General features: G+C 29.9%; 1 protein-coding gene across 1 annotated transcript in view; it reads right to left on the bottom strand.

Annotated features, from left to right (window-relative positions):
- Nucleotides 1-329: 329 nt before the first annotated feature.
- LOC136968488 (FERM, ARHGEF and pleckstrin domain-containing protein 1-like) overlaps nt 330-26141 on the bottom strand; it is a 145179-nt gene continuing 119367 nt past the window's right edge. The window contains exons 20-26 of the mRNA XM_067262472.1: nt 24645-24713; nt 23357-23529; nt 16072-16160; nt 13583-13749; nt 9098-9205; nt 4573-4724; nt 330-909 (exon numbers count right to left, since the gene is read on the bottom strand). Of these exons, the coding sequence (XP_067118573.1) occupies nt 828-909; nt 4573-4724; nt 9098-9205; nt 13583-13749; nt 16072-16160; nt 23357-23529; nt 24645-24713 (840 nt within the window). The 3' untranslated portion in view covers nt 330-827. The remainder of the gene's footprint in view (nt 910-4572; nt 4725-9097; nt 9206-13582; nt 13750-16071; nt 16161-23356; nt 23530-24644; nt 24714-26141) is intronic.

Below are 26141 nucleotides of genomic sequence, written 5' to 3' on the forward strand. Positions count from 1 at the left end.
ATATTATATTTTCATTAATAATTCTATTGAGCATCTTTAAATTTTCTTTATATTCAAAATCAAATTACACAACATTTTTTTATATTCTCCTATTTCAATTAACACTTTTAAAATTTAATCAATTAATAAAAAAGTTTTCATTCATATTTTTAAATATTAAAACTAATAATTTAAACATCATTGTAACATGTTAAATATTAAAATTAATTGAAATAATATACTTCTAAATATCATTTAAAAATACTTAAAAAAACAGAATTATAAATTTACAACTAGTCTGATTGTAATTGTTCTGTATTTCATAGAATACAATAGTAAATGTGAAAATTTTTATGTGTATAAAAGAAAATAGGATCCGGTGTGGTAGTATATATTATATAATAATTATTATATTTTTAGGAAAATATAAAAATTAAAAAGTATTCTTAATAACATTGATAACTGGTATAACATATTTAGATTTTTAATTTTCTTTTTTCACCAAGCGAAATATTTTTAATTTCAATATCTTCTATTATTATTTTTTTTATTTTTTTTTACTTTTCGTCTTCGTTAATATGAATTTTAGGATAATAATGATTTGGAACATTGATTGATTGATGATATATTGATTGAAGGCAATGATTCTCTAAATCTAAGAATATACATATATATGTATAAAAAAAAAATTTTGATGAATATATTTTTTTTAGGATTCTTTACATGTTTTTGATATTGAAATATAAAATCCATTCTAATAATATGGAAATATTTTTACAAACATTGACAAAAAGTTTCCCTTTTAAGATAGCAAGGCACATTATTTCATCAGTGTAAAATTCTGATTTTCAAAAATCTTCTTCCATATCCATACAAACACAATTTAACAATTCTCTCTGAGCAGTAGCAGAACCAATTATTTCAATCCACCTATTTATAAATAAATATATTTATAAATAACTATAAAAATCTATAAAATTCATTAAAAATATTAATATTAAAATTAAAATGAGAGTACATATATTTTTCTGAATGAAATTTTTATGAAAAATTCAGCTATAGAGAATAATTTAGTTTAGAATTTTAGCATGGAAGTAATCTATTAATATCAGATAGGCCTATTTCATCTTTCATATTGCTTTTCATAATGATTATAATCATGTGACAAAGCTAGCTAATATAGTTTTTATGTAATATAGTTTTAGCTTAAAACTCACAAATATTAGTAAATCTCATTTGGTTTTGTAATCTCCAAAATTACGAGGGTAATCCCAAAAGTAAGGTCTCCTATTTTTTTTTAAATACAAAGAAATGTTTATTTTCAATAATGTTCATATCGTTTTAAAGCTTGAACATTTACCTATTTTTCTACATAATCACCATTTTGGTCGATGCATTTTTGTATGCGCTGTTTCAGTTTTTGTATGCCCATGTCATACCAGCTTGCCGCCATGTCGCTGGACCCATCTTGCGCACACCTTCCGATATTGCAACTTTTCTGTTAAAATACTATGAATGGTGCTTTGGGAAACCCCAATAACCAAATAGAGAGATCATTCAGAGCAATTTGTCGATCTTCACGCATGGTTTGCTAAACCTTTGTGACAGTCTCTCGCTTCTTTCTTCGGCGTAAATTTCAGTACAATCAGTTGCAAATTTCCTACACCACTTGAGGACGTTTTTTGACATCTGTGTACGACTCACCATACACTTCCATCAATTGGCGATGAATTTCAATCAGTATAACACAACATGGCGGCGAGCTGGTATGACATGGGCATACAAAAAATGCCACAGCGCATACAAAAATGCATAGACTGAAATGGCAATTATGTAGAAAAATAGAGAAATGTTCAAGCTTTAAAATGATATGAACATTATTGAAAATAAATGTTTCTTTGTATTTTAAAAAAAATAGGAGACCTTACTTTTAAGATTACCCTCATAGAAATAATGTTTTCCCTTCGTTAACAATAATTACGTAATAGATAACAACCACCTGTTAGAATATAATGCTTAATGAATTTCTATTATTGTAATTAAATTTTCATATATCTAAAAAAATAAATAACTATCTGAATCAAGATTATAACCTTTAATATTTGTTTAATATGTCAGTTATGCCATCTTAGATTACAGACAAGCATGGTAATTTCAAACTGTTTGTAATCTCAACACCTATTTATGATTATAGAGAAATCTAAAATTAACATGTATATCTTAAGGAAGTTTTATCAGAATCAAGAATAATGTACTGGTAGTTCAATGGCCTACAAAAGTTGTTGTGCAAATTAAAAGAATTATCATCTTGTTAGAAACAGTTTTTCAGAAGATTAACCACTGGATTGATAAATCCAATATATGAAGATGACGAAGAACGTATATATCATTAACTATCTATATTTTTAACATATTCAGCATCGTCATCATTAGTAAAATAATGCTAGAGATGCATTATTTTACCATAAACTAATATATCCATAACTTGGTTTTTAAGTAATTTTTTAAATATTTATATGATTACAATTAACTGTCTATATGCAATACTATTAACTAACTTAACACAAACAAAACAAAAACTTGAAAATACATTTATTGAAACATAAGGGTTCTTAGGAAATTCTGTACACCCTGTATAACTTTTAAACTATCAGTTGTAGTGTCATGTAAGAAGTAATAAAAGTTATAAGAAAGTAATTATGTGCAGTCCATTAAACGTAATTTTAGCACTTCCTAGTGGCGAAATACAGAACTAAAGAAAACTGACTAAGAAATCAACAACAGGTAGAAAAGTCCAATCACAAAACAGAGCTATGCCAAACAATTAATGATGCCTGAGGCAAACTTCATATCTCTAATTCAACATTAATTACAAAATAATTCTTCAGGCATTTAATTCTACAAGTTCATGTTGGCATCTGCAAGGTCAGCACCTGGGGCACATGCTCACCTTCACTCCTCTTAGTGACGTCAATTATAAAATGATAAATAGTTCAGCAGAAACACTTATAGAAAAGAGTAGAAAAGATTAAGATTGGAAAAATGACTTCTGATTGCTAGCATTCAACAGCAACAGAAAAGATGAATGAGATACCATAGCATATGATAATTTGAGTTTAATGTAAATCACAGCAGATAGCCAAAGGGATATAAGTGATTGCTGGAAACTGAATGAGAATCAGAGTGAAAATTGCAGGTTGATGACTGTCTTCATGACCAAAGATACTGCAACATATTATTGATATAAAATGAATGTCAGCAGAATGCAAGTAAGTGCTGTGAGTACTTGAAGTAGCTGTGAGCATCACTAACCAGCTCCACGGTCATCCAATGCCTGTGAGAAACAGGAAGCATTACAGAGTGGTCCTTGGATGGGTCATTCTGTTGGTGCCAGTATTATGTGATTGCATCCTGCAAATGTTTTGGATTATATTCTTGCAAATCCCAAAAATTAGTGCTACTGCAGTGAGCTATGCATTTGAATTGTTGATATCATAGATATAGCAAATCTTGAATAACATGGTGTGCATCTCTATGGTCATACTCTCATGCAATACCTTGTGTCTGGAGACCCTCAAAGATGGTATGACTTCAACACCTTGAATACATTACTTGAACACCACAGTCACCCAACTTATCACTAATGGACTTCTTCTTTTGAGGGATAATTGAAAGATCAAGTGTACACTATGGAATCTTCCACCATGGCAGATTTAAAGAAGCACATTGTCAACACCAGTACTTCTGTAACTCCTGCAATCCTGCATCCTATTCAAAGTGTGGTTCTGTCCAAATCCAGAAGTACATCATTACTGATGGTGCATACTTTAAACACTATGTTGTACAGATTACTTAGTTGCACCTATGCTGCATGAACTTTGTATTAAATCTGTGTTGTTTTTATGCATAAATGTTTACTACTTTTGTTGTATTTTCTGCTCTTTTCTGTGTTTCTGCTGAACCAAGTAGTTTCATGCTAACTAAACAATGCTCTTACATTTTGTAATCGGAATATTTTTGGTCTATCTCTGTTTCTTTCTGAGTTAGTTTCTTTGAACAAGGAGCACTAAAATCACATTCCATGGACTACACATAGTCACTTTCCTATAGGTGCCAATTACTTCTGTGACACTACAGCAAGTGGTTATAAGGAGTGTACGGACTTTCATAAGAACCCTGTGTATAAAATATTCTTTTGAGAAAATCTAATTCTAAAAATGACTGCAAGTAGAAAATGTGATAGATTAGATATCAAAAACATAAATTTGCATAATGCATGCCAACAATTTAAAAGTATGAAGAAAGTTATAAGATTTGTTTATATTTCAGCTGATAAGGAATCAAACTGCATTTTGATTTTTATTACACATTAATTTTAAACTTCGACTGAATTTGGATTTATAGATTTTGTATCAATGTTTTGTCAAATGACAAAATTAATAGCTATTACATCTTTCTTAATTATCCTGTTTCAAAATAAATAAATAAAATTAAAAATTCGATTTTCAATTCAGACTGTAATTTTTAGAAACTTTTATTAATTTATTTACATTTTTAAAAATTTTATGAAATAAAACAGTCAAGTGAATTTACCTTTGTAACATGTGTTCACTTTCAGCACAGAAATAATAGACATGTCTTTTGTACTCAAGTTTGAAACAATATGGTCTGTTAATATCATCATTTTCAGTTGGAATACTGATATTATAATGAAGCACTGGTAAATTGGCAAGTGGGAAATCATCCTATAAAATAAATATTTCAATCTATTTTATCTTCTAATGTTTTTAAATTAAAAATCTTGATCAATACACTAAATACTGTACATCTTTTTAAATACTTTAATTTTTTGGTATATATAACATTACAAATTATATTAAATATAACCAAAATATTTATATTGGTTAAAAACATAGGATATGGCGTAAATATTAAATTTGATAAATATATTTATCTTTATTTATTTATATAATATTTTAAAACGAAATAAGTCTGATAATTTCTCCACTTCAGTCTAAGATGCACAATTTTTCTAAATGTTCTACTCTTCCTCAAACTGGGCAAGTAAATACAATAACAAACATCCTAACCTAACAAAAACATAGGTTTAGTGTGTTTGCTAAAATTTTTTAAATTTATTATACATTACTTCTCTATCATATGATAAATATACTCTTTAACAGATATTGTTTGGCCTTCTATTATTGAATGATAATATGAGTTTGTGTCGTACATTGCTGGAAATGTATGAAAGGTCAGTTTGTCTTCAATTATACAGTAGTTCCAGCTTTAAAGAATAAAATATAAATTAAATTATCTAAAAAGTGGATACTGGTGTTGTTCATTTGGTCTAATTGCAAAAGGGATGATCCCATATGGATTGTATTCATATACTGGAGGAGTTCATCTACGTTAGATTTAGTATTCTCGGAACAGAAAATGACTTCAAAATACGTAAGGATAGTAACTCCAAGCTAGGAAAAAGGACTAAACAGTGACTGAAATAAAATTAGTTGGCCAATATGATATACATTATTTGTAAGGAGTTGAGTTCGAATGTTATTTTATGTTTATGGGTTTTGTTTCATTTGATGTTATAATTTAATTTGAGAACATTTTCTTTTATTTAAAGGACAATAACTTATTTTCTTATTAACTAATAGTAATTACGAATAAAGCAATCATGATTTGAAATTATAACCAGAAAATACCACAAATTCAACTTCTGGCTATTGGTGCTGTTTGCTGCGGTAGCATAATTTAGAATTAACACTCACACAAGATCTAGACGTTTGTGCTCATTTCTTGCTTCTGCATAAACAGTAGTGATGTAACGAATAGTATATTCGGCCTCAGCCGAATACCGAATATTCAGCTAAGAGCGTGGCCGAATACCGAATATTCGGCCAGGAGCGTTGCCGAATGGCCGAATATTCGGCCAAACTATTCGGCTTGATTAACACACGTATGAAAATTGGCGCGCATACCGCATTATGGCAAAGATCGCGCACCGTGCTCTCTATTGGCCCACTGTCACTACGATTTTTTCTTCCATTAGCTCTAAATTATTTAAATTAATTAATTAAATTATAATTATTAAAGTTAATATGAGATGGAGCCTAACGTCTACCTCTAGTGCCAAATTGGTTTATAATTTATGTAATAGCCATAAATAGCCCGCTATGATTCGGCAGTTGCTGGTATTTAGATGTAAGTTATAACTTATAAGTTATTTTATTTGCAATCGATCATTTTAACTCTTTAATTAAACATTAAAATTTTGTTTTTACTACGTATTTGTAGACTGAATAGTACCCTAAGGATATACTTTAGTGGTGACATAATATGGTCTAGTTTCTCCCCAGTTGTGGAACAGTTCAAATATATCGTATAAATATTAAAATATACGCAAATACGAATATAACATAATTAACTAAACAATAACATTAATGCCCGATACATCTAACCTACACGCCATCAATGCCATAAGATATCGGGCTAGATAAAGGCTATAATATTATTTAATTACGAAATAATTTAATACTAGAGTTAGATGCTATTTCTTATTAACTTTAATAATTATAGTTTAATGCTTAGCATTAATAAAAGTAACGAAAATGATTAATTTACTGTGTTTTTGTTATTTCTTACTTCTGTTTTTAGGTATTCGGTATTCGGCCGAATAGTGATTAAATATTCGGTATTCGACTGAATAGTGAAAAATAGGCCGAATACCAGGTAGTAACCGAATATTTGTTACATCACTAATAAACAGTGTCATGATTGCAAATTTTGATACAAAAAGTTTGTTTTCATGTATTCTACCCTCTTCTTGTGTTTGCAAAACACAGCAACGACTTGAATAGAGTCCATAACCAAAACTGAATCTCAAATTTCTGGTTTCATTTTCAAGTGCATTGTATCTGAGTTGGTTGATCAAAATTAGTAAAACAGATCATTAATTATCCTTTGCTATATCTGTATATTTTGATACATTCTTTACTCAGTTTCTTTATTTTTTGCAGAACATAACTGTAGGCTAATAAGTGCCGGGTCAGTCAGCCAATTCAGTAATTAAATGCAGGAGATGTCTATTAGAAGATATACAGCACATCTTTCTTAAAAATAATTGAGAGAAAAATCACCTTTATATTTATCATTCTTTCTAATGTGTTATCTTAAATTTTGCCAATTAAAATTTTTAATTGGTTAAATTATTAATTAGAAAAAATTTTCAGTGTTGCAAAATTATTAAAACTTAAAACAAGACATTTCATTTAATAAAAAAATCCAGAAATGAAATGCATAACTTTTCCGGTGAAAACACAATGATGTAATAGAATAAATTAAATTAGTTTGCAATGCCATCTGTTAAGAGAATTTGTTAAAAAACAACTATTATATTATTAATAACTATAAAACTGTAAATAGTTTAATTTTGAAAGTAGACAGGTTTTATAAAAAATTATAAATGCTAATAACGAGTAAAATCTTTATGAAGTCCAACTCAACTGAGTTATGACACGTTATCCCTTTCTATCTTCCCACTCCTTGATCTAAAAACCACCAAATGCTATCACAGCTAACAAATGCAAAACCATAGCATCAATGCCCTTTATACACAAGCTACCATGCTAAATTTCACTTCTTAATCATTACCCCATCCTGAGATATTAAATAAAATAGATGCCAACACAAAATTTTTTTTTGACCTTTTTGAATTCAGGCGGTCTCAAAACATAAAGATATGCAAAAAACTTGGAAGATCAAATTTGACACAATTCCATATTTTCCCGTGTTATATACATAACAAGCTGAGAAAGTAAAATACTGTTTTTATTTATTATTTATCAATAAATCCTGTAATTTGTTACAAAGCTATAAATTTATTACATTGTTCCTAAATAAACTTTCCAAATTCATGAGAATTTAGTTAATTAGAAGAAAAAATTTATTTGTTTAGAAAGAAAAAAAATCTATGTAGTCAGATACCCTTTTGTTTACGTTAAAATGCAATGCTGAGTTGTAAATCTTAGAAGGAATGTCATCCTATGATCACATTCTGATCTGATCTCCATCTTTAGTTGGAGATCAGATTCAGCTTCGAGTTGACCTCGTCCGCACTTCGGGTTGCAGTCCTGTTATGCTTAGTAATGAGGGACCAGCCACTCAGAAAGCATGGATGAGAGAGATCAACCAATCAAAAGAATGGAGATCAATATAATCCCCGACATTCAAGGACATCACACTTAGTTAGTCAAGACTCTCAGTCAGTCATCACATACTGTGTGACAATGCATTAAAAAAAGACTTTTTCTCTCTCTCTTGGATAGCCCATAAATCTGTGTGACATCAATCCTTCCAACTGTTCTCATTTTGTGCTGTCCTCTATGTGAGTCGCAACTATGTTGTCTACCAGTCCAAGTTCTTGATCCAAGAACTGTCTCATCTGTTCCAGGGCTATGTACGACCCATCAACAAAACATCTAGAAGACCGAAGCCACATTGTTCTCCTATGTTGAAAGGGACTGTTACCAAAGGACTCTAATTAAACAGTGGACCATGTAAGAATTGTTCGTAAAAATAAATGATTTCTCTGTGAAGACACTTGTCATCACTGTCTCTGTCACACCACCCACATAAGCAAACACCCTTGGCCATCTCTGATGCCAGATTAAGTCATCCCTTTTTTTGTCAAACTGACAAAGTTGAAGGATAATAATGTTTTCAATCCAATTATTCCACTTTTGACTGTCCATGCCTAAGAATGGACTAGTAACCAGCTCATGTATATTAGTGTTTTTTTTAATTTCACCCATTGTTAAAAGGTCCATTAATTAATTCAGCTTTATTTTTATATTATACTATATTATAGTTTTTCTTAAAATGTTTCAAAAAATTTAAATATGGAACATTATTTTTCTATGACAATGTTTTATTCAAATGTATTCAACTCCTAACGCTGAGTATTTGAGCTCAAAATCATTTAATTAATTCAATTTAATTTTCTTTTCTGATGATAAAACATATTTGTAAGGTCTTCATATCTACTGGCTTTACCATTATAAATAATACTTTTAAAAAATATTTTAAATATAGTCTTAATAATAATACTTACCTGATAAGATTTGTAGAAAAAAAGTGAAAATTGAGCAAATACAACCCATAATCTTTGCCATCCACTACTGTTTTTAAATTTTCTTAACAATGGTCCACTAAAGTAATTCTGTATTTTGAGTAAAATAAATATAAAATACACATTAACAATACTGTAGTTCATTTAAATAAAACTTATTTAAAATGCTTTATAAGAGATTAATGTGATTTTGAATCGAAATCAACTGAGATAAAAAATTATAATGGCTGGATGATTACATGAACTATCGATCTTTGGGAAACTAGCTTATAAATCTACCAGTTAAATTAATAAACACAACAGTAATTACAAATATATATAATTGTACAATAATATAATAGGATTTATTTATATAATTGTAAATTTTGAATTTTAAAGATGATTTACAAAGTCACAAAAAAAGATTCATAAAGTTTACTTCAACTGTTTTTGTATTTGTTTGGAAGACAGCAAATGTGTCCACTGAAAACATGAAATGATGATAATTTTTAAAAGAAAACATAAATTTATGCTCTGATTTCACATTTGCAATTCAATATTCATAAAAATAAGACAGACAGAATATTTATTTATCTTAGTTTGTTATAACGACGTTCAATGATTACTGTCATTTAATGCTAAATTTTGGTTGCAAAATTTTAAGTGAATGCATGTTAGAAAAATTTTTTAGATAATTACTACTGCTAAGAAATTATTTTAAAATACAACTTTAAATATTAAAATAATATATTTGTGGTATGCAAATACATTATATTAAACAATTAATTACAGTACATCATATCATAAAGAATTTTATTTGAATTGTTATATATAAAAAGAAGCATATAAAATTCATTGATAAAATACAGTAGTCCCTTGTTTTATCATGCACGTCAAGAGACAAACCAAATGAGCAATATGTCAGATGTTGCAATATAACTTATGTAACTATCCATTTGTTTGGAAACATTCAATTTGTAAGTGTTCAATAGAACTATTTTACTCCACCATTGTCAGTCTCAAGCCCAGAGAGTGCTAAAGAAACAATAAGCAGATTTCAACAAAACCAAAACTCTCAGCGTGATACTATTGGTTCATCCTCTATGATAGTGCAGAAACAAAGCCATGAGGATTTGTGCCCAATGTGGAATTCAATACTAAGTGCCAATAGCATAACTAAAATTGAAACGTGGAATGTACCGACACAAGACCTCCACGTACCAGTGTGGCAGGGATGGCACAGTTTCTCCCAGAATTTGATAAATATGATATGCAAAACCACAAAATTAGTAAAGTAAGATGGATAGGAAGTGGCAAAACCATTAAGTATAAATTAAATAGCCTGATGAATATGGCTATAATAAATTTAAAAGCTTATCATATCAGGGAATGACTGAAACACAATTAGACTAAATTTTTTACAAAAATTTAGTCTAGTTATGTTCCAGCAAAACCATCTTGTATTCTGGCCATATGAAAATCATATAAGAGGAGTGCGACTTGTCCTGTCAAAGGAGGCAACATGAGCACTGACTGGAAACCTGTCAATGATGGGATTATAACAATTCAATTCAATCACGAAATGTAAAACTACTGTAATCTAGGCATATGCATCCATCCATTAAAGATACTTATGAGACAGATAAAATGCATTCTATGACCAGCTGCAGGATGTACTAAATAGGACTTAGTTATGACATGAAGCTGCTTATGGGTGGCATGAATGCTCAGTTAGACAATATGTAATAGGATACTCCTGCAGTATGTCATTGGGCCACATGACTCTACCGTGCAAACAAACGATAATGGGAAACATCTATTGCTGTTCTACAGCATGAACATTTTGCACATAAATGTCTATATGAGAGAAAACTTGGCATTCACCTGATGGTAACAATGAAATTGATTATATCTGTATCAACAGCTGCTGGAGGTCATCACTTCAAGATGTCCAAGCATATTAAGGAGCTGATATTGGGTCTGAACATAATCTCCTCCGGACCTCTCTATGCTTTGACTTAAAAAAAAAAATCACAAACCTTAGCACCCTATGCAACTAAGAAATTACACAATCTACCTACTACTCATGATTTCCCACTTAAGCTTGGAAACCATTTTACCCTGTTACAGTACTACTCTACAGACATCAAAGGTCAATGGAATGGATTTCAACAAGTAGTGAAGGATAGTGCTGAAAAAGTATTACAAATTTTAAATTATCATAATAAATATTTACATTATAATATCATTGATTTGATGAATGCTTCATACATGGACTATTTTCAAGTTAGAAAATTGAAAAGAAAATTTATATAATAGTTGTAAAAGCATAGTAAGTACAATAAAAGTACAAAGGAGAAGAGGTACCAATAGGCAGCACTGGATACAGGATGGTATTTGGAATCTAATAGACAAAAGAAGGAATGTAAAACAAATAAGAGACCAGACCAAATCACCACAAACAAAAAAACTGAAACTATAGCACAATGTCACATATTAGATAAGTAATAAAAAAGAACTATCTTGATAAACGGACCTGGATTGAACATGTGTTGAGACACAGGAAGCAGCAGATAGGAACAATGCTAAGTCCCTATATTGTACTGTCCATGAACTAACTGGGGCAAGAAGGAATTCTAATGCTTCCATAAACGATAAAACTGGTAAAACCCTGATCAGTAAAGAAGAACAAAGCATACACTGGATGGAACATTTTAATAAGATGTTAAACCAATCTACTACCTCTACACTTGAATTCAACACTGTCAACATCTCAAGACCTTGAGGTGAAAATGGAGTGGAAATGGATGAAACTCAAAGGTGATTAGATCTTTGAAGAACAACAAAGCAGCAGGTCTTGATGAGATCTCAGTGGCAATCCTAAAGTATGGAGCAGATTACATCATTCAAGCCCTCACAAATCTTCTGAACAACTGTTCGAGGAATGAAAGTGTTCCCAGGGACAGGCAAAGAAGTGTAATAGTCAAACTTCCTAAGAAAGGAAACTTTGATGATCATAACAATTGCAGAGGCATTACACTTCTCTCAGTTCCTGGAAAGGTCTTCTTAATTCTCTTACAGATTTTAAGAGGAGCAGTTGGATAAATCCTGAGGGAAGAGCAAGCTGGCTTCAGAGACGATCATGCTGTGAACAAATCTATGTTTTTTAGAATATCATAGACAATGTCATATCATAGTTTCAGAACCAATGATAATTAACTTTGTTGACTTTAAAAACGCCTTTGACAGTGTCCATTGTGAATCACTGTGGAATATTGTTAGATCTTGTGGAGTACCACAGTGATACATTAATATTTTTAAGAACATGTATCTGGAGTCTACGAGAATAGATACACTGATTTCATCAAAATTGAAACTGATTTTAGGTAAGGTTGCACTCTCTTGCCATTTTCCTCCTGGTCATTGATTTTATAATGAAGCAAGCAATGGCCATCATCCTGTCCTCCCCATGGAATTCCTGCACCAGGAATTCCATGGGGAGGACAGATGCAACTCACAGACCTGGACTATGCTGATGACATTGCATTGATATCAGAAACATGCCCAAAGATGCAGAGTATGACCACAAGCCTTGAGGCTGGAAGGGTGGGATTGCAGATCAGCAGTGATAAAACAAAAATAATGCCCATAAATAGTCAAACAAAAGTAAAAATTACAGTCGAGAGCCAAACAATGGATGAGGTGGAGGAGTTCTGCTATCTTGGTAGCATGTTATCACCAGATGGAGGATTTGAAGTTAATATAAAATGTCAACTTGGTAAAGCTTCAGTTGTCTTTCAGAGACTATGCTCAATCTGGTCCACGCAAACATCAGTTTAGCTATTAAGATGCACCTCTACAACACCATTGTCATTCCAACTGTAATTTATATTTGTGAAACATAAAAAGACACAAAGATGATTACTCAAAAAGTTAACATATTCCATCAATGCTGTCTCTGAAGGATATTTAGAATTACATACCGTGACTATATCACAAATGAGGAAGTCCTCAGAAAACATGGCCTACACGAACTACATGACATTGTTAAAGAGCATAGAATGCACTTTGCAAAGCATACATGCTTTGCAAAATGCATTCTATGCTCTTTTCTCTGCTAGAGGAATACTTACAAAAGTAGCCTTAAAATGGGAACCACACAGTGAAAAAGATAACAAGGTAAACCACAAACAACCTAGCACTCTATATATAAAAAAAGATCTAAAGAAAATTAGCATTCCATGGAATAATGCTGAAACCATTACAGCTGACCACATTTGCTGGAGACAGCTGGTTGCCTTGATTTTTTAAAGATTATCAGCTAAAGTGCTTTTATATTAAAAGACAAAAAAGTGCAATATATCCAAATGAATTATATAACAAAGTGCAATACAACAAGGGACTATTGTAGTTTGATGTTGATTTCTATATATACACCTGTAAAATTGACAAGACAAATTTTAATTAGATAATTCTGATTCTTCTTACCAATAAAGAATGTCTACAATCTTCATAATTAACGCTAGTATTTCGATGCCAACAAACATGTACCAAAGAATTTGAAGAATGTTGATGTTTGATTATATTGGTATTATCCTGAGTGTGATCTTGTTCAGAATCAGGAATACATAGTTTGTGTAAATAATCTTCTGATTCTATGATTGTAAATAATTTAGCAATTTACTATTAAATAAAATTAATTATGAAGAAATATCTATGAAACAAGTTTTCAAAGATTATAAAAAAATTAAAATATTAATAAATAAAACAAAATGTTTATTTCAGAAAATCAAAAATTTATTCATTCAGAAAAACACTCATTCCTTTTAAAGAACAGCTTCAGCTCTAACTAATTTCAAACAAAATCAAGTTCATTCTTTGAAAGATCAGATCAAACAGTTTAAAAGCTTAATTTTAAATTCTTATATTTTAACATTTTAAATTTAAACTCTATCATCCTAAATTTAATATAATATACAACTTTTAACCTAATAGTTTAAATTTTAACATTCATAAATACATTAAAAACAGAACTGAAAATTTAATAAAATAGAGATGAAATTTAAAATTCTGTGATAAGCAACACCACAGAGGTGAGAACCAAAGAATGTATAATGTTAAATACTTATGCCTGTTGCTTAAACCTGTCGTGTAAACTACTTACCAGGGAAGAGAAGTGGTACGAATCTAAGATGGCCACCTGCCTTACATCGAAAGCTAATAAATCTTGCTTATAAACAACATTAATTGAGCATGATAATATATATATATACAGTATAATACTGTTCCACTAATCTATTAAAACTTAAATATGACCATTTTTTAATAATTAAAGAATTCTCCCAATCAACTTGCACATCACAATCTAAAGGCCCATTGCATTAACATGTTCTTGCTTGAGCATCCTTAGGGTTAGAATCATAATGTTCCTTAATGCACTTGTTTAAGAATTTATATGTAGATACTACATAATAAATAGGTCATTACATTCCCTGAAGAGCCTGATTACACAGATGCCTATCATATCCTCTTCTTTTAACTATGTCCTCTGTAACCACTACATTACAGTGGGAAGTCTCTTGATCCTTAAAGTTATATTATTAACTTTGCAGTAAGGAGTGAAGTTGTTAACTTCCCAAATACTATATATATATATATATATACACTGTCTTTAGCACTTTACCTGCATATTCTCAATTACTCAGTGTTCTTAAATAGACCTTTAATTACAAAGGGTGGAAAGTCATGGAAAAAAGTTACCTAAGATGTGCAATAACTGTTACCTTCTGAAAACTACTAATGCTGAATGTGTTATAACTCTTTTTATAAAGGATTGAAGAGCTGTTAACTTATGTGCCATTGTGTCACAAGTGCCAATGTACTGTACAGTACATATGAGTCTAAGCTAATAGGTTTCCTACATATCTTAGTACAATAGTGGCCATTTAAAATAAACATATTCATGTCTAGAAGCTAACTATAATACAGCTAACCTGGTCCAATTTTAGGTGTATTCTAATTGAGTTGTTGTTTATGTCATCAACAAAATTGTGAACTAAGTGAGGTCTATTCCGTACAATGAAAATGTCTACTATATACTGAGGTAGGTTTAATATTATCTTTGTACTTGCTAGCCACAGGTTCTCCACCGTGGATACTATTTATCTTGGCAACATCACTCAAGACTGGAGATCCCATAGGGACACAGACATCCTGAACATAGCAACTATCACACCAAGTGAAGCACAAATTCAACAAAATTAAATCAATATAATCTGTAACTTCATCCATAGATGAAGTTACAGATTATATTGGAAATTGCTATTTTACAGTAATACTATGAAGTATATTAAAAGTATAAAGTATATAATAATAAAATAATTAATAGAAAATTATGTTTTACACCATACTTTTTATAAATTAATATTGTTTTTATAATATTAAAAAATTGTTCAACTTTACTATTTTGTAACAAACATAATTTTTAGTTTAATACAGTGGACCTTTGTTATATCGCTGCTCACTATACCGCGCACTCGGTTATAGCACGGGCAATGTTTGCGACACAATAAGCTTAAACAAGTTTATACAGGTCTGTGCGGCGTTAGTGAGTAGCACATTTTATTGTTACTGCATATTGAGTAATTGTGTATGTATTGAGTTTCTGCATGTATTTTGAATAGTGTTTAATTATTGTGTGCACGATGAGTAAAAGAAAAGCTTAGTATGAAAGAAAAGCTTGACATTATTGCTAAAGTAAAGAGGTGAACCGACTTACACCGTGCCACTCGGTATAATACGGTTCACCTTATAACGTGGGTGTTGTTTCCCGCCCAACATGTGCGTTATATCGGGGTCCACTGTAATTAAAATTTTATAATTACATTACATGAATAAGGTAACAAATGATAATTATTTTCACAAAATTTAAAATATAAAATAAAAGGAAATAAATAATACATTACTACTTAACTTACCAGGTGTGTGATATAAATTTATATATTTTTTTTTCCTCTGTGTAGCTTCTTTCATATCTATAAGCCATCTATCTCTTTCTTCTTCTGAACTTGAAAAATATTAAGAATATTTTTTATAATTTTAATATTATTATAAATAGAAGAACATTTATAGATAATCAAATATACACTTATCATAATAAAATATTAAATGTTCTCAAATATGAGGAGCTCATCTTCAAGAATAAATCTAAACAAATATGTTTTATAATGAAACAAAATGCTGTTTTTCCTTTTTCTTCTTCAGTTTTAAAACTTTATTCTTCATTTGACTCTTAAAGATGAGTGAGAATAATGTGAAAACACTTGAGTAACTTTTAAGTCTTTCTTCAAAAATAGTATTTTGTCAAATTATATATTTGAAGACTTTTTATTACAATAAAAGATGAAATAGAAAAAACTGTCTTTTAAAGTTAACTTTTATAATTATGACAATAAAAGCAAGCATTTTTGGTAAATGAATTTATCATCATCAGGCAAAATATATAACACGTAGAAGTACAAAGATTCTATAATATTAATAAACATGTAACAAATTTAAAATTTTAAATTTTTAACAATTTTTAAGGAATGCAAATAGAACATAAAAATTTGAATTTAACAGAATTAAAGTGAAATTAAAACTAAATACATGAATTAAATTTTTAAAAAATTTGTTTTAGAAAGCAAAATAGAATGATAAAACAGATGTTATTTAACAACTTTTCAAGATAAAAATACCAACTCTAAAACCATCAAATGCAGCAAAGCTTTATGCAAACATCTTAAACGATCTTTTTCAGGAAAAATTACACTCTAAAAGAATGTAATTTTTCCTGAAGAACATTCCAGATATTATTCTTGATATAGCCTGATACAATCTGGCAGATTGTTTGGTATTAATCAAGAATAAAGTTTTTCAATGTTTATATTTGTTTTAAAGTAAAGCTTCAAGTTTGTATGTTAGTAACACAAAAGTGAAAAATAATCAGTGATATTCTTTTGGTAGGATGTTTGAAATTAGTTTCCATTATTACTTTTGGCAAGCCGAATCTTGGAAATGAAGCAGAATTTTAAAGGATTTTAAGCTTATTTTTGACCTTAGAATCTATTTCTAAAATATTGGTACAGAGTTTCATTACATCCTGTATATATGGGCCTATATTTAGTACATATTCTTGGGTCAAAATTTATTACCAGTCCAACAATGGATATAATGTTTGGGGGGCTATGAACTCCAAAGTTGAGTTTAATTAAACACTTGGCTTTATTTCCATCTTTATTTAGTTGATACGTGCCATTTGCACGTTTCGGGCGTAGAGCCCCTCATCAGTCAACATTAACATATTTTCACTATGCATACAATGTTTAAACCCAGGCGAAGCATGTATCTTGTTTTTATATGAACTGGGTAATTTCCTTTACATACGATATTTATATCTAGTATAAAACAATACATAAGAGTATAAGCTATAAATAATAAAATATCCCAAAAATATTTTCAAAAAATATCTCAAAAATACGTTTAGAATTGGAAAATTTCTTTAAAAACACTGACAGGAAATAGGTTAACTGATTACCTGTGGTATTGTTCGTAATTTCTTTGCTTATTTTACGGTATCCAGGTGTAGACTATAGTTGTATAATAAATGATTTTTCACAGGTACATGAAGGTTCTTTTTTCATTAATGTCGTACGACTGTTTCGTCCTCGTTGTCTGCACTGCGGCGTGGCACAAATTTGCATATCTTGCGAAGTTATTGTAGATGGTTAGCAGCTAATGATCCCAGCTTATATTAATACATACAATGTGTTTTATAGTATTTTTAACCAGTTTTCGTTTATTTTTATGCTTAGATTTTTATTAATGCAATTGTTGGTGGTTAGGATTGAAACGCTTTCTTTAAATTTCCTGGAATACATATTCTTTTCTTTGTATAGGATTTGAACGTTATTTTTATCTATGTTGCAGTCGTTGAGTAAACAGTGATCGTGGAAAACGGAGTTAAGTCTGTGATATTTGAGGTCTGCAATATGTTCTTTTAATCTTATGCCCAGTTTCCGTTTGGTCTCTCCTATGTAGAAATTAGTTGTGTTGCAGGTGCACGGTATCTTGTAAACTACGTTTCTTGTTTCTTCTTTTTTCTCTGGTTCTCTGTTGGGTTTTGTGAGTCTTAATCTGTTTTGTAATTTTTCGTATTTCGGAGCCAGCTTTATGTTCATTTTTTGTAGATCTTTGTTGATGTCTTCGTATAGTCCCTTTATATATGGAAAGCTGATATATTTTGTATCTGTATTTAGCTTCTTTGCGTTATTGTTATTCATGTTACTGTTTATCTTATTTTCCCAGTGATTAATTAAACTGTTGGGGTAACCGTTGAGAACGAATTTCCTTTTTAGTTCATTTTTATGAATATGTATGTCTGCCAGGTTGCTGGTTCTAGTGATGATTTTTGTATACTCCATTTTGAAGATGTTTTGTTTTATATACGAAGGGATATTGGATTCGTATCTGATTGTTACATCTATGGAGCACGGTTTTTTATAAGGTTTAAATTCTAGGCTATAATCGTTCCTTTTAATCGTAACGTCTAAGTAATTTATACTCCTATTGGTTTTGTTCTCTTCTTCGACAGTAAACTGTATTTCTTTGTTTATATTGTTTATGAAGGTTTCTATGTTATTAATCATAATTTCTTGAGTCATTGTATATTATTAGAGTCGACATCTTAATAATATACAATGACTCAAGAAATTATGATTAATAACATAGAAACCTTCATAAACAATATAAACAAAGAAATACAGTTTACTGTCGAAGAAGAGAACAAAACCAATAGGAGTATAAATTACTTAGACGTTACGATTAAAAGGAACGATTATACCCTAGAATTTAAACCTTATAAAAAACCGTGCTCCATAGATGTAACAATCAGATACGAATCCAATATCCCTTCGTATATAAAACAAAACATCTTCAAAATGGAGTATACAAAAATCATCACTAGAACCAGCAACCTGGCAGACATACATATTCATAAAAATGAACTAAAAAGGAAATTCGTTCTCAACGGTTACCCCAACAGTTTAATTAATCACTGGGAAAATAAGATAAACAGTAACATGAATAACAATAACGCAAAGAAGCTAAATACAGATACAAAATATATCAGCTTTCCATATATAAAGGGACTATACGAAGACATCAACAAAGATCTACAAAAAATGAACATAAAGCTGGCTCCGAAATACGAAAAATTACAAAACAGATTAAGACTCACAAAACCCAACAGAGAACCAGAGAAAAAAGAAGAAACAAGAAACGTAGTTTACAAGATACCGTGCACCTGCAACACAACTAATTTCTACATAGGAGAGACCAAACGGAAACTGGGCATAAGATTAAAAGAACATATTGCAGACCTCAAATATCACAGACTTAACTCCGTTTTCCACGATCACTGTTTACTCAACGACTGCAACATAGATAAAAATAACGTTCAAATCCTATACAAAGAAAAGAATATGTATTCCAGGAAATTTAAAGAAAGCGTTTCAATCCTAACCACCAACAATTGCATTAATAAAAATCTAAGCATAAAAATAAACGAAAACTGGTTAAAAATACTGTAAAACACATTGTATGTATTAATATAAGCTGGGATCACTGCAAGAGACTACATTGCTGCTAACCATCTACAATAACTTTGAAGATATGCAAATTTGTGCCACACCGCAGTGCAGACAACGAGGACGAAACATTCGTACGACATTAATGGAAAAAGAACCTTCATGTACCTGTAAAAAATCATTTATTATACAACTATAGTCTACACCTTCTGGATATTGTAATAACTGGATACCGTAAAATAAGCAAAGAAATTACGAACAATACAACAGGTAATCAGTTAAACTACTTCCTGTCAGTGTCTTTAAAGAAACTTTCCAATTTTAAAAATATTTTTGTGATATTTTTTAAAATACTTTTGGGATATTTTATTATTTATAGCTTATACTCTTATGTATTGTTTTATACTAGATATAAATATCGTATGTAAAAGAAATTACCCAGTTCATATAAAAACAAGATACATGCTTCGCCTGGGTTTAAACATTGTATGCATAGCGAAAATATGTTAATGGTAAGAACCATACCTTGCGTTGTTTTAATTTTATTTTTTGATTTTGTTTGGAAAATACTTTGTATAATATTTTAATTGTATTGTTTAGTTGACTGATGAGGGGCTCTACGCCCGAAACGTGTAAATGGCACGTATCAACTAAATAAAGATGGAAATAAAGCCAAGTGTTTAATCAAATTCAACTTTGGAGTTCATAGCCCAACAATTACGAAAACACGGTTTCAAAGAAGAAATAAGATATAATGTTATTTCCGCTGAATTTTTTTATGACAAATATGAGGTAGACATTAAATACCGTTTGTTTTGCTTTTTATTACTTTAATGATGGATGCCACCTTTAATATTTTATAGTAAAATGTTTTAAGTTTTATGGTTCCTGTAAATACAGGTAAAAGACTAAAAAATACTTAAGTGGCAAGAAGAGCACTGTAGCCAAAGCAAAAAAAGCCATAACAGTAAAAGAAACAGGTGCATTAGAAGGATTTTAGCAAACCTATCTCAAAAAATGTAGAAAAGCGAGTGGAGCCACAATACAGTGATGATGACGACACTGAAGGAAGAAAGTTATAAAGTCTATAATAAACTTTATTTATATCTCTAAGATTCTAAGATCTTGGCTGTGAGCTTGGGTCTCAAAAAATGTTTCCAACTGGGCCCTGCAGCTCCTAACACTGACCCTGATTTAATTGATCTCAAGTGACTGCAGTAACTTGAGATCAATTAAATTTACTAAGAGTGTAAACTGTAACCTGCACTGAAAAGAGTAAAAATAACTCATTTCAATTCAATAGCAATTCCAAGTTGTGTAGAAGGCATATGTACGTACAATGTATATGAAATAAACAAAACTGTCTTTTGACGTTAAAAACGACTAAAGACAGTTTTGTTTATTTCATATATAATTATTGACGTAAATAATATATTTTATTTAATATGTATAATGTATTAATGCAGCAATAGCAGCATTCTTATAGATGGATAATTGGAAAGAACTGAAAATAATTATTCTAGATAAATCAAATTTGTGAAAGACCTCAAAGATTAAGTATAATGAGGTTCTTTTTATAAAGAGATTTAAAAAAGCATTACAGTTATTACCGGTCTCCTTCCTAAGAAAAAATTTAAATGTGGAATAAACAGCATTTAAATATCTACAAAAGACAAAATTCTCACTAGAAGCATCCCAAACTAATAGCGTGTCATCCACATATCTTATAACAAGAAATACTTAATGGTAACAGCAAAGCCAAAAATTCAATGCTTTAAGTTTTTCATTACTATTTCAGTTAGAAAAACAAGTAAAACGGCAAAGCTGTATTTGGGGCAAGACTATGTCTCGGAGACTCACTACTAAGCGAAATCACTTTGATGCTCAAGTGGGTCTCATTCTCATTCTCCAATCTTCTTTGGTATCACTGGTTTTGAGCACAATCGTTCGAACTTCACCAGCCACATCCAGGAGGTCGTCCACAATGCATTTTCGGTGAAATTAACCTATCCAAGTCAAAATTTCTTTCCGTTACATGTTGGCCTGGGTTGAATTTTTGTTGATGCCTAATGAAAATTTCCCGTTTTTGAAAAAAATAATCATGGCTATTGTATCGTCCGAAATTATTTTTTTATTTTGCACAAACAATATACAGTTTAACCTGATTATAATGTCATCGGATATAATGACAACCCTAATATAACGTCTTTAGCGGCGTGGCTAAAATCTGTATGTGGCACGTCCTACCTTGTTTGTAATGTCCACATCTTTTGTTCTGCTGGTAAAAATTAACTGAGAAATGACCCAGGCAAATAATTTACTTTATTTGGATCGGCTACATGATATTTACAATAGTGTCGAGATATAATACAAATCCAAGATCGGCACGGCTGTTGACTCAAAAGGTAAACTAACGTGAAGTGAAAAGCTGTCTCTCCTCGTTGGAGTTCGGGAGCAAAGTGAGGTCAGAAAGTGAAGGTCACGCAGTGGTGCCCTCTGCCCTACACGTCAAATGTTTATTGGTCTCATGATTTTACTATACTAGATAATGTTAAAAAAACCCACTTGTAATGACATAAAACCCTGTTTTAACGTCATATTTGAAGCACTTCCAAATTTACAAAATTAGATTATAAATTTTATTTAACAAAGAAAATACTACGTGTTCAGTCCTAAGATCAGAGTTCACTTCCTAGAATGACTGTGGGTGGTACTCTACCCACCTGACTTCAGTGGAGTGAGGTGCCTGTTTTGCTTGTTTGTAGAAGAGGGTAGCCATTTTATATTTTATTTTGACTCAGTTCTCGGTCTCCTGACTACCTACAAGTCTGGATTTTTTTATGCGCAAATGATTTGGGCACCTAATACTCTGTGCCAAATATCAACTCTTGACATGTACTCTCCTTCATACCTCTAAGCTGGTAATATAAATGGCAGTACGATTTTATAAACAAGACCATAGTCTTGTCAATAATGAGGGAGAAATCCATGGGATACCAAAAAACAGTTTTTTTCTGTTTTGTCTTTTTTATCTATTGTAATTTTGTAGTGTATCATTCTTATCTTCTTTTATTACAAGAAATGCCACAATTAGGCAATTGCATAGGTGCACAGGCACAGGGTTCAGGAAAAAGGAGATTTAAAAATGGAACTGACCAAAAAAATTGTCAAATATACTGTAATAATAATTTAATTTATAAGTACACATGAATGATCTTGTATATTTCCCATGTATATAGTACACAAAAATTATTTATAAACAATTATTTTATCATATCTATTTTATTTTCCTGAAAAAATTAAGGAGCCCAAAAAATAAAACTTTAAACTGGACAAATGAAAAGCTAGTTATGACACTGCTTAAGAGTTTACATTCTAAAACAACATTTTCTTTAAAATGTACTGGTACTTGTCTGAATTTGTTGATAAACACAAGACAAAAGACAATTTTTGAGATTGTATGATGTCCATATTATTTTTCTATTGCAAAAAAATTTTTTTATGTATTACTTTAGATTTATTAAATTATAAAACTATGAGAATATTTCTATAAATATAAAGCATAATAATTAATTTTTATTTACACTTTCATCCTTTAAATAGAATCTGAACAGGTAATAAACTAATAATTACTTACTTTGCTGCCAAAAGAAATGTCTTAGCATTAGTATATAAAATGAAGCAAAAATTTGCTCCAAATTTTGGTTCTGTTTTTTCAATAACAACATCTTGAAGAAAAACTTGCTTTTTAACTTTAAATTCCAAACTTGGTGATGCTACACGAACAGTATATAACAACATATCTGAAAACTATAAACAAAATTTATATTGGTATTTGATTTTATCTAAAGCTTGGAGATACTGTATTTCCTCAATTAAATCCCAGAAGTTTACATTAAAAATGTATTTATCCCCTGGGATTTATTTGAAGACCCAGGGTTTTTTCATGGCTTGGATTTATTACCTTGCTACAAGAGATAAGTGGATAAAAACTGAAAGACGTACGTTAATTACTTATACATTTACTAAACTATTAAAACTATTAACTGTGTTTAAGCTTTACAGCTACAACATTTGAAATAATTATTCTTTTCATAGTTAACCCTATACACTGTCTTCCAGTTCAGTTATTATATTGTCATTTGTGTTTGCTTTGATGTCATTGTAGGAATCAAGATCTTGACTACAATTTACTGGTTCAAATTCATCATCTATTTCCAAAAAAGACAGTGAGTTTGAACCAGAGTTCCTTGAACCTTAGAATAGAAAGTGTTATCCAACTCTAGACAATTTGAAGAGGAAGACTTTTAATTAATTAAATTCCTTACCTGTCATTCTAAACTGCATTACCTTATACAGTGCAGTACTTTAACATGTAACTTTTTTGGCTCATACTTTTTGACACACGTTTTTATTTTTAACAGCATCTTTATTCTCTGGGGTTTATTCAAAGATCGTAGTTTATTTGAGTCCTGGGGTTTAGTCGAGGAAATACGGTATTACGATATATCAGAAAATGATAGAGAACTTTAGTTGAGAAATCAGATTTACACATACAGAAATGTTTTCAAAGCTTTAAATAACTTAGAGTTTTATCATTAATTTATAATAGTTAAAAAAAAAAAAAAAAAAAAAAAACAGTTCCTTTCAAATGTTACAATTCCAGAACCCAATAAATTAACATATTCTAGAATTTAAAAACTTGCTGATTGTTTAAAAATCTTTCATTTTTTACATGTAAAATTTATGAATTTAAAAATTATGAATTGTATTAATATAAATATAATATAATTACATAAGAAAAACTAAAAAGTAATATCAGAAGTTTAAGAAAATTTAAACATTAAAAATATTATAATTTTCAATTTCAAATTATTAAAAATTAATCATTTATATATTAAACTTTATATTCTATATAAACTTACCAAGAAAAACATATGATTTTGGAAACCTTTTCTTGAATATTTTTGTAATGAACCACAACGAATAAATTCCTAAAAATAAAATATAAATAAAAGGTTATTTTATTATTATAATATTTTTATTCATTTTTGTTATATTGCTATGTTTCTAATAATGTAAAAATAAATAAACAAACATTAATTAAAAAATTTCGTATATAACAACTAACCTGATTTGATTAATTAATGCCAAACGATCAGCTAAATTAATTAGTAACCAATCATTAATGTAGTCAAAAAATAGCCAAATAATTTAGTTGATCATTTGGTGAAAATTTTATATGCTTTGTTTATATAATTTATAATTATTTTTACACTAAAATTTTATTAATAAAAATATTCATGTAGCACCTGCTAGAGTTTATAGTTATTATAAATTAATTACAATACAAATGAACGTGATATCTTCATTTCTTCATTTTTGACTCTCCCTTGAGGATGCACAGAGCACCTTTCAATCATACCTATTATGGAATTGGTATCATGGAATGTCCACAATGAGAGTGACTGAGTGATAAGAGAATCAGCTGGTTAGCAACAGTTCAGTAGAACAGCTTTCTAAAATATTTTTAGTTTAGTAAATCAGTTGCTGAAATTCTACTTGTAATATTTATTTGGGTAATGTATTGCAAAAGTCTGCATTTGCACAAAAATGCCAAGAATGCACAACTTTTTAACAACCAACTGTGGACTAGAGTAAACTGAAAGAGAAAGACTATGCAACTGAGCAATAAGTGAGAGTGAGAATTCGTCACTGCTGCAACTGCGATTAATCTGTGATCACCTATTATATTCAAACATCTGATATTTTCTGCTCAATTCATGGGTACAAGTAATAAGCTCTAGGTACAAACATCTCTGTTCTTGGATCCAGGAAATGCAAGACAATAAATATATTGCTGGGATGATTTTGCATATCAATTAAGGTTTCTGAAATTTTCTGATCTTAAATTTCCTGGAAATGGGAAACGTCACTTAGTATTTTCTGAAAATATTGGAATTCAGAAATTGTTTAGTTTTATTTTTAAAGTATTTGTAAACTGAAAGATAAAATCTACTCTATACATATACAGTAAACATCCTAATCACAAATTTTCTACAGATCAAAATTTAAGTGGTTTGTTAATTAGGACGGTTTGTTATTAGAATGGATCATGTAGCCTTAGTTGGCAATTTCTAGGAACAGTCTAATTTCTGCCAGGTAAGGAAAGTAAACTGAATGTACATTGTTAAACATTGTTTTTAAGTTATTGTTTATCATTTTTTTTCTTTATGATAGCACTCAATTGGATTGAACTAATTTGATTATTCATCTGCTGTTTTCTATGAGTTCATGTAATAAATAATTTTGAAAGTTAATTTATTCTAAAAATAAAATAAAAATAAATTAAGAAAATAAGAAATTAATACATAGAATAATATCCAGGACTTCTGATATGTGGTTGGACTATACACATCTTA

The sequence above is a fragment of the Centruroides vittatus genome, unplaced genomic scaffold (genome assembly GCF_030686945.1).
Source record: "Centruroides vittatus isolate TY-2023 unplaced genomic scaffold, ASM3068694v2 contig_1033, whole genome shotgun sequence".
In the NCBI taxonomy this organism is placed as follows: domain Eukaryota; kingdom Metazoa; phylum Arthropoda; class Arachnida; order Scorpiones; family Buthidae; genus Centruroides; species Centruroides vittatus.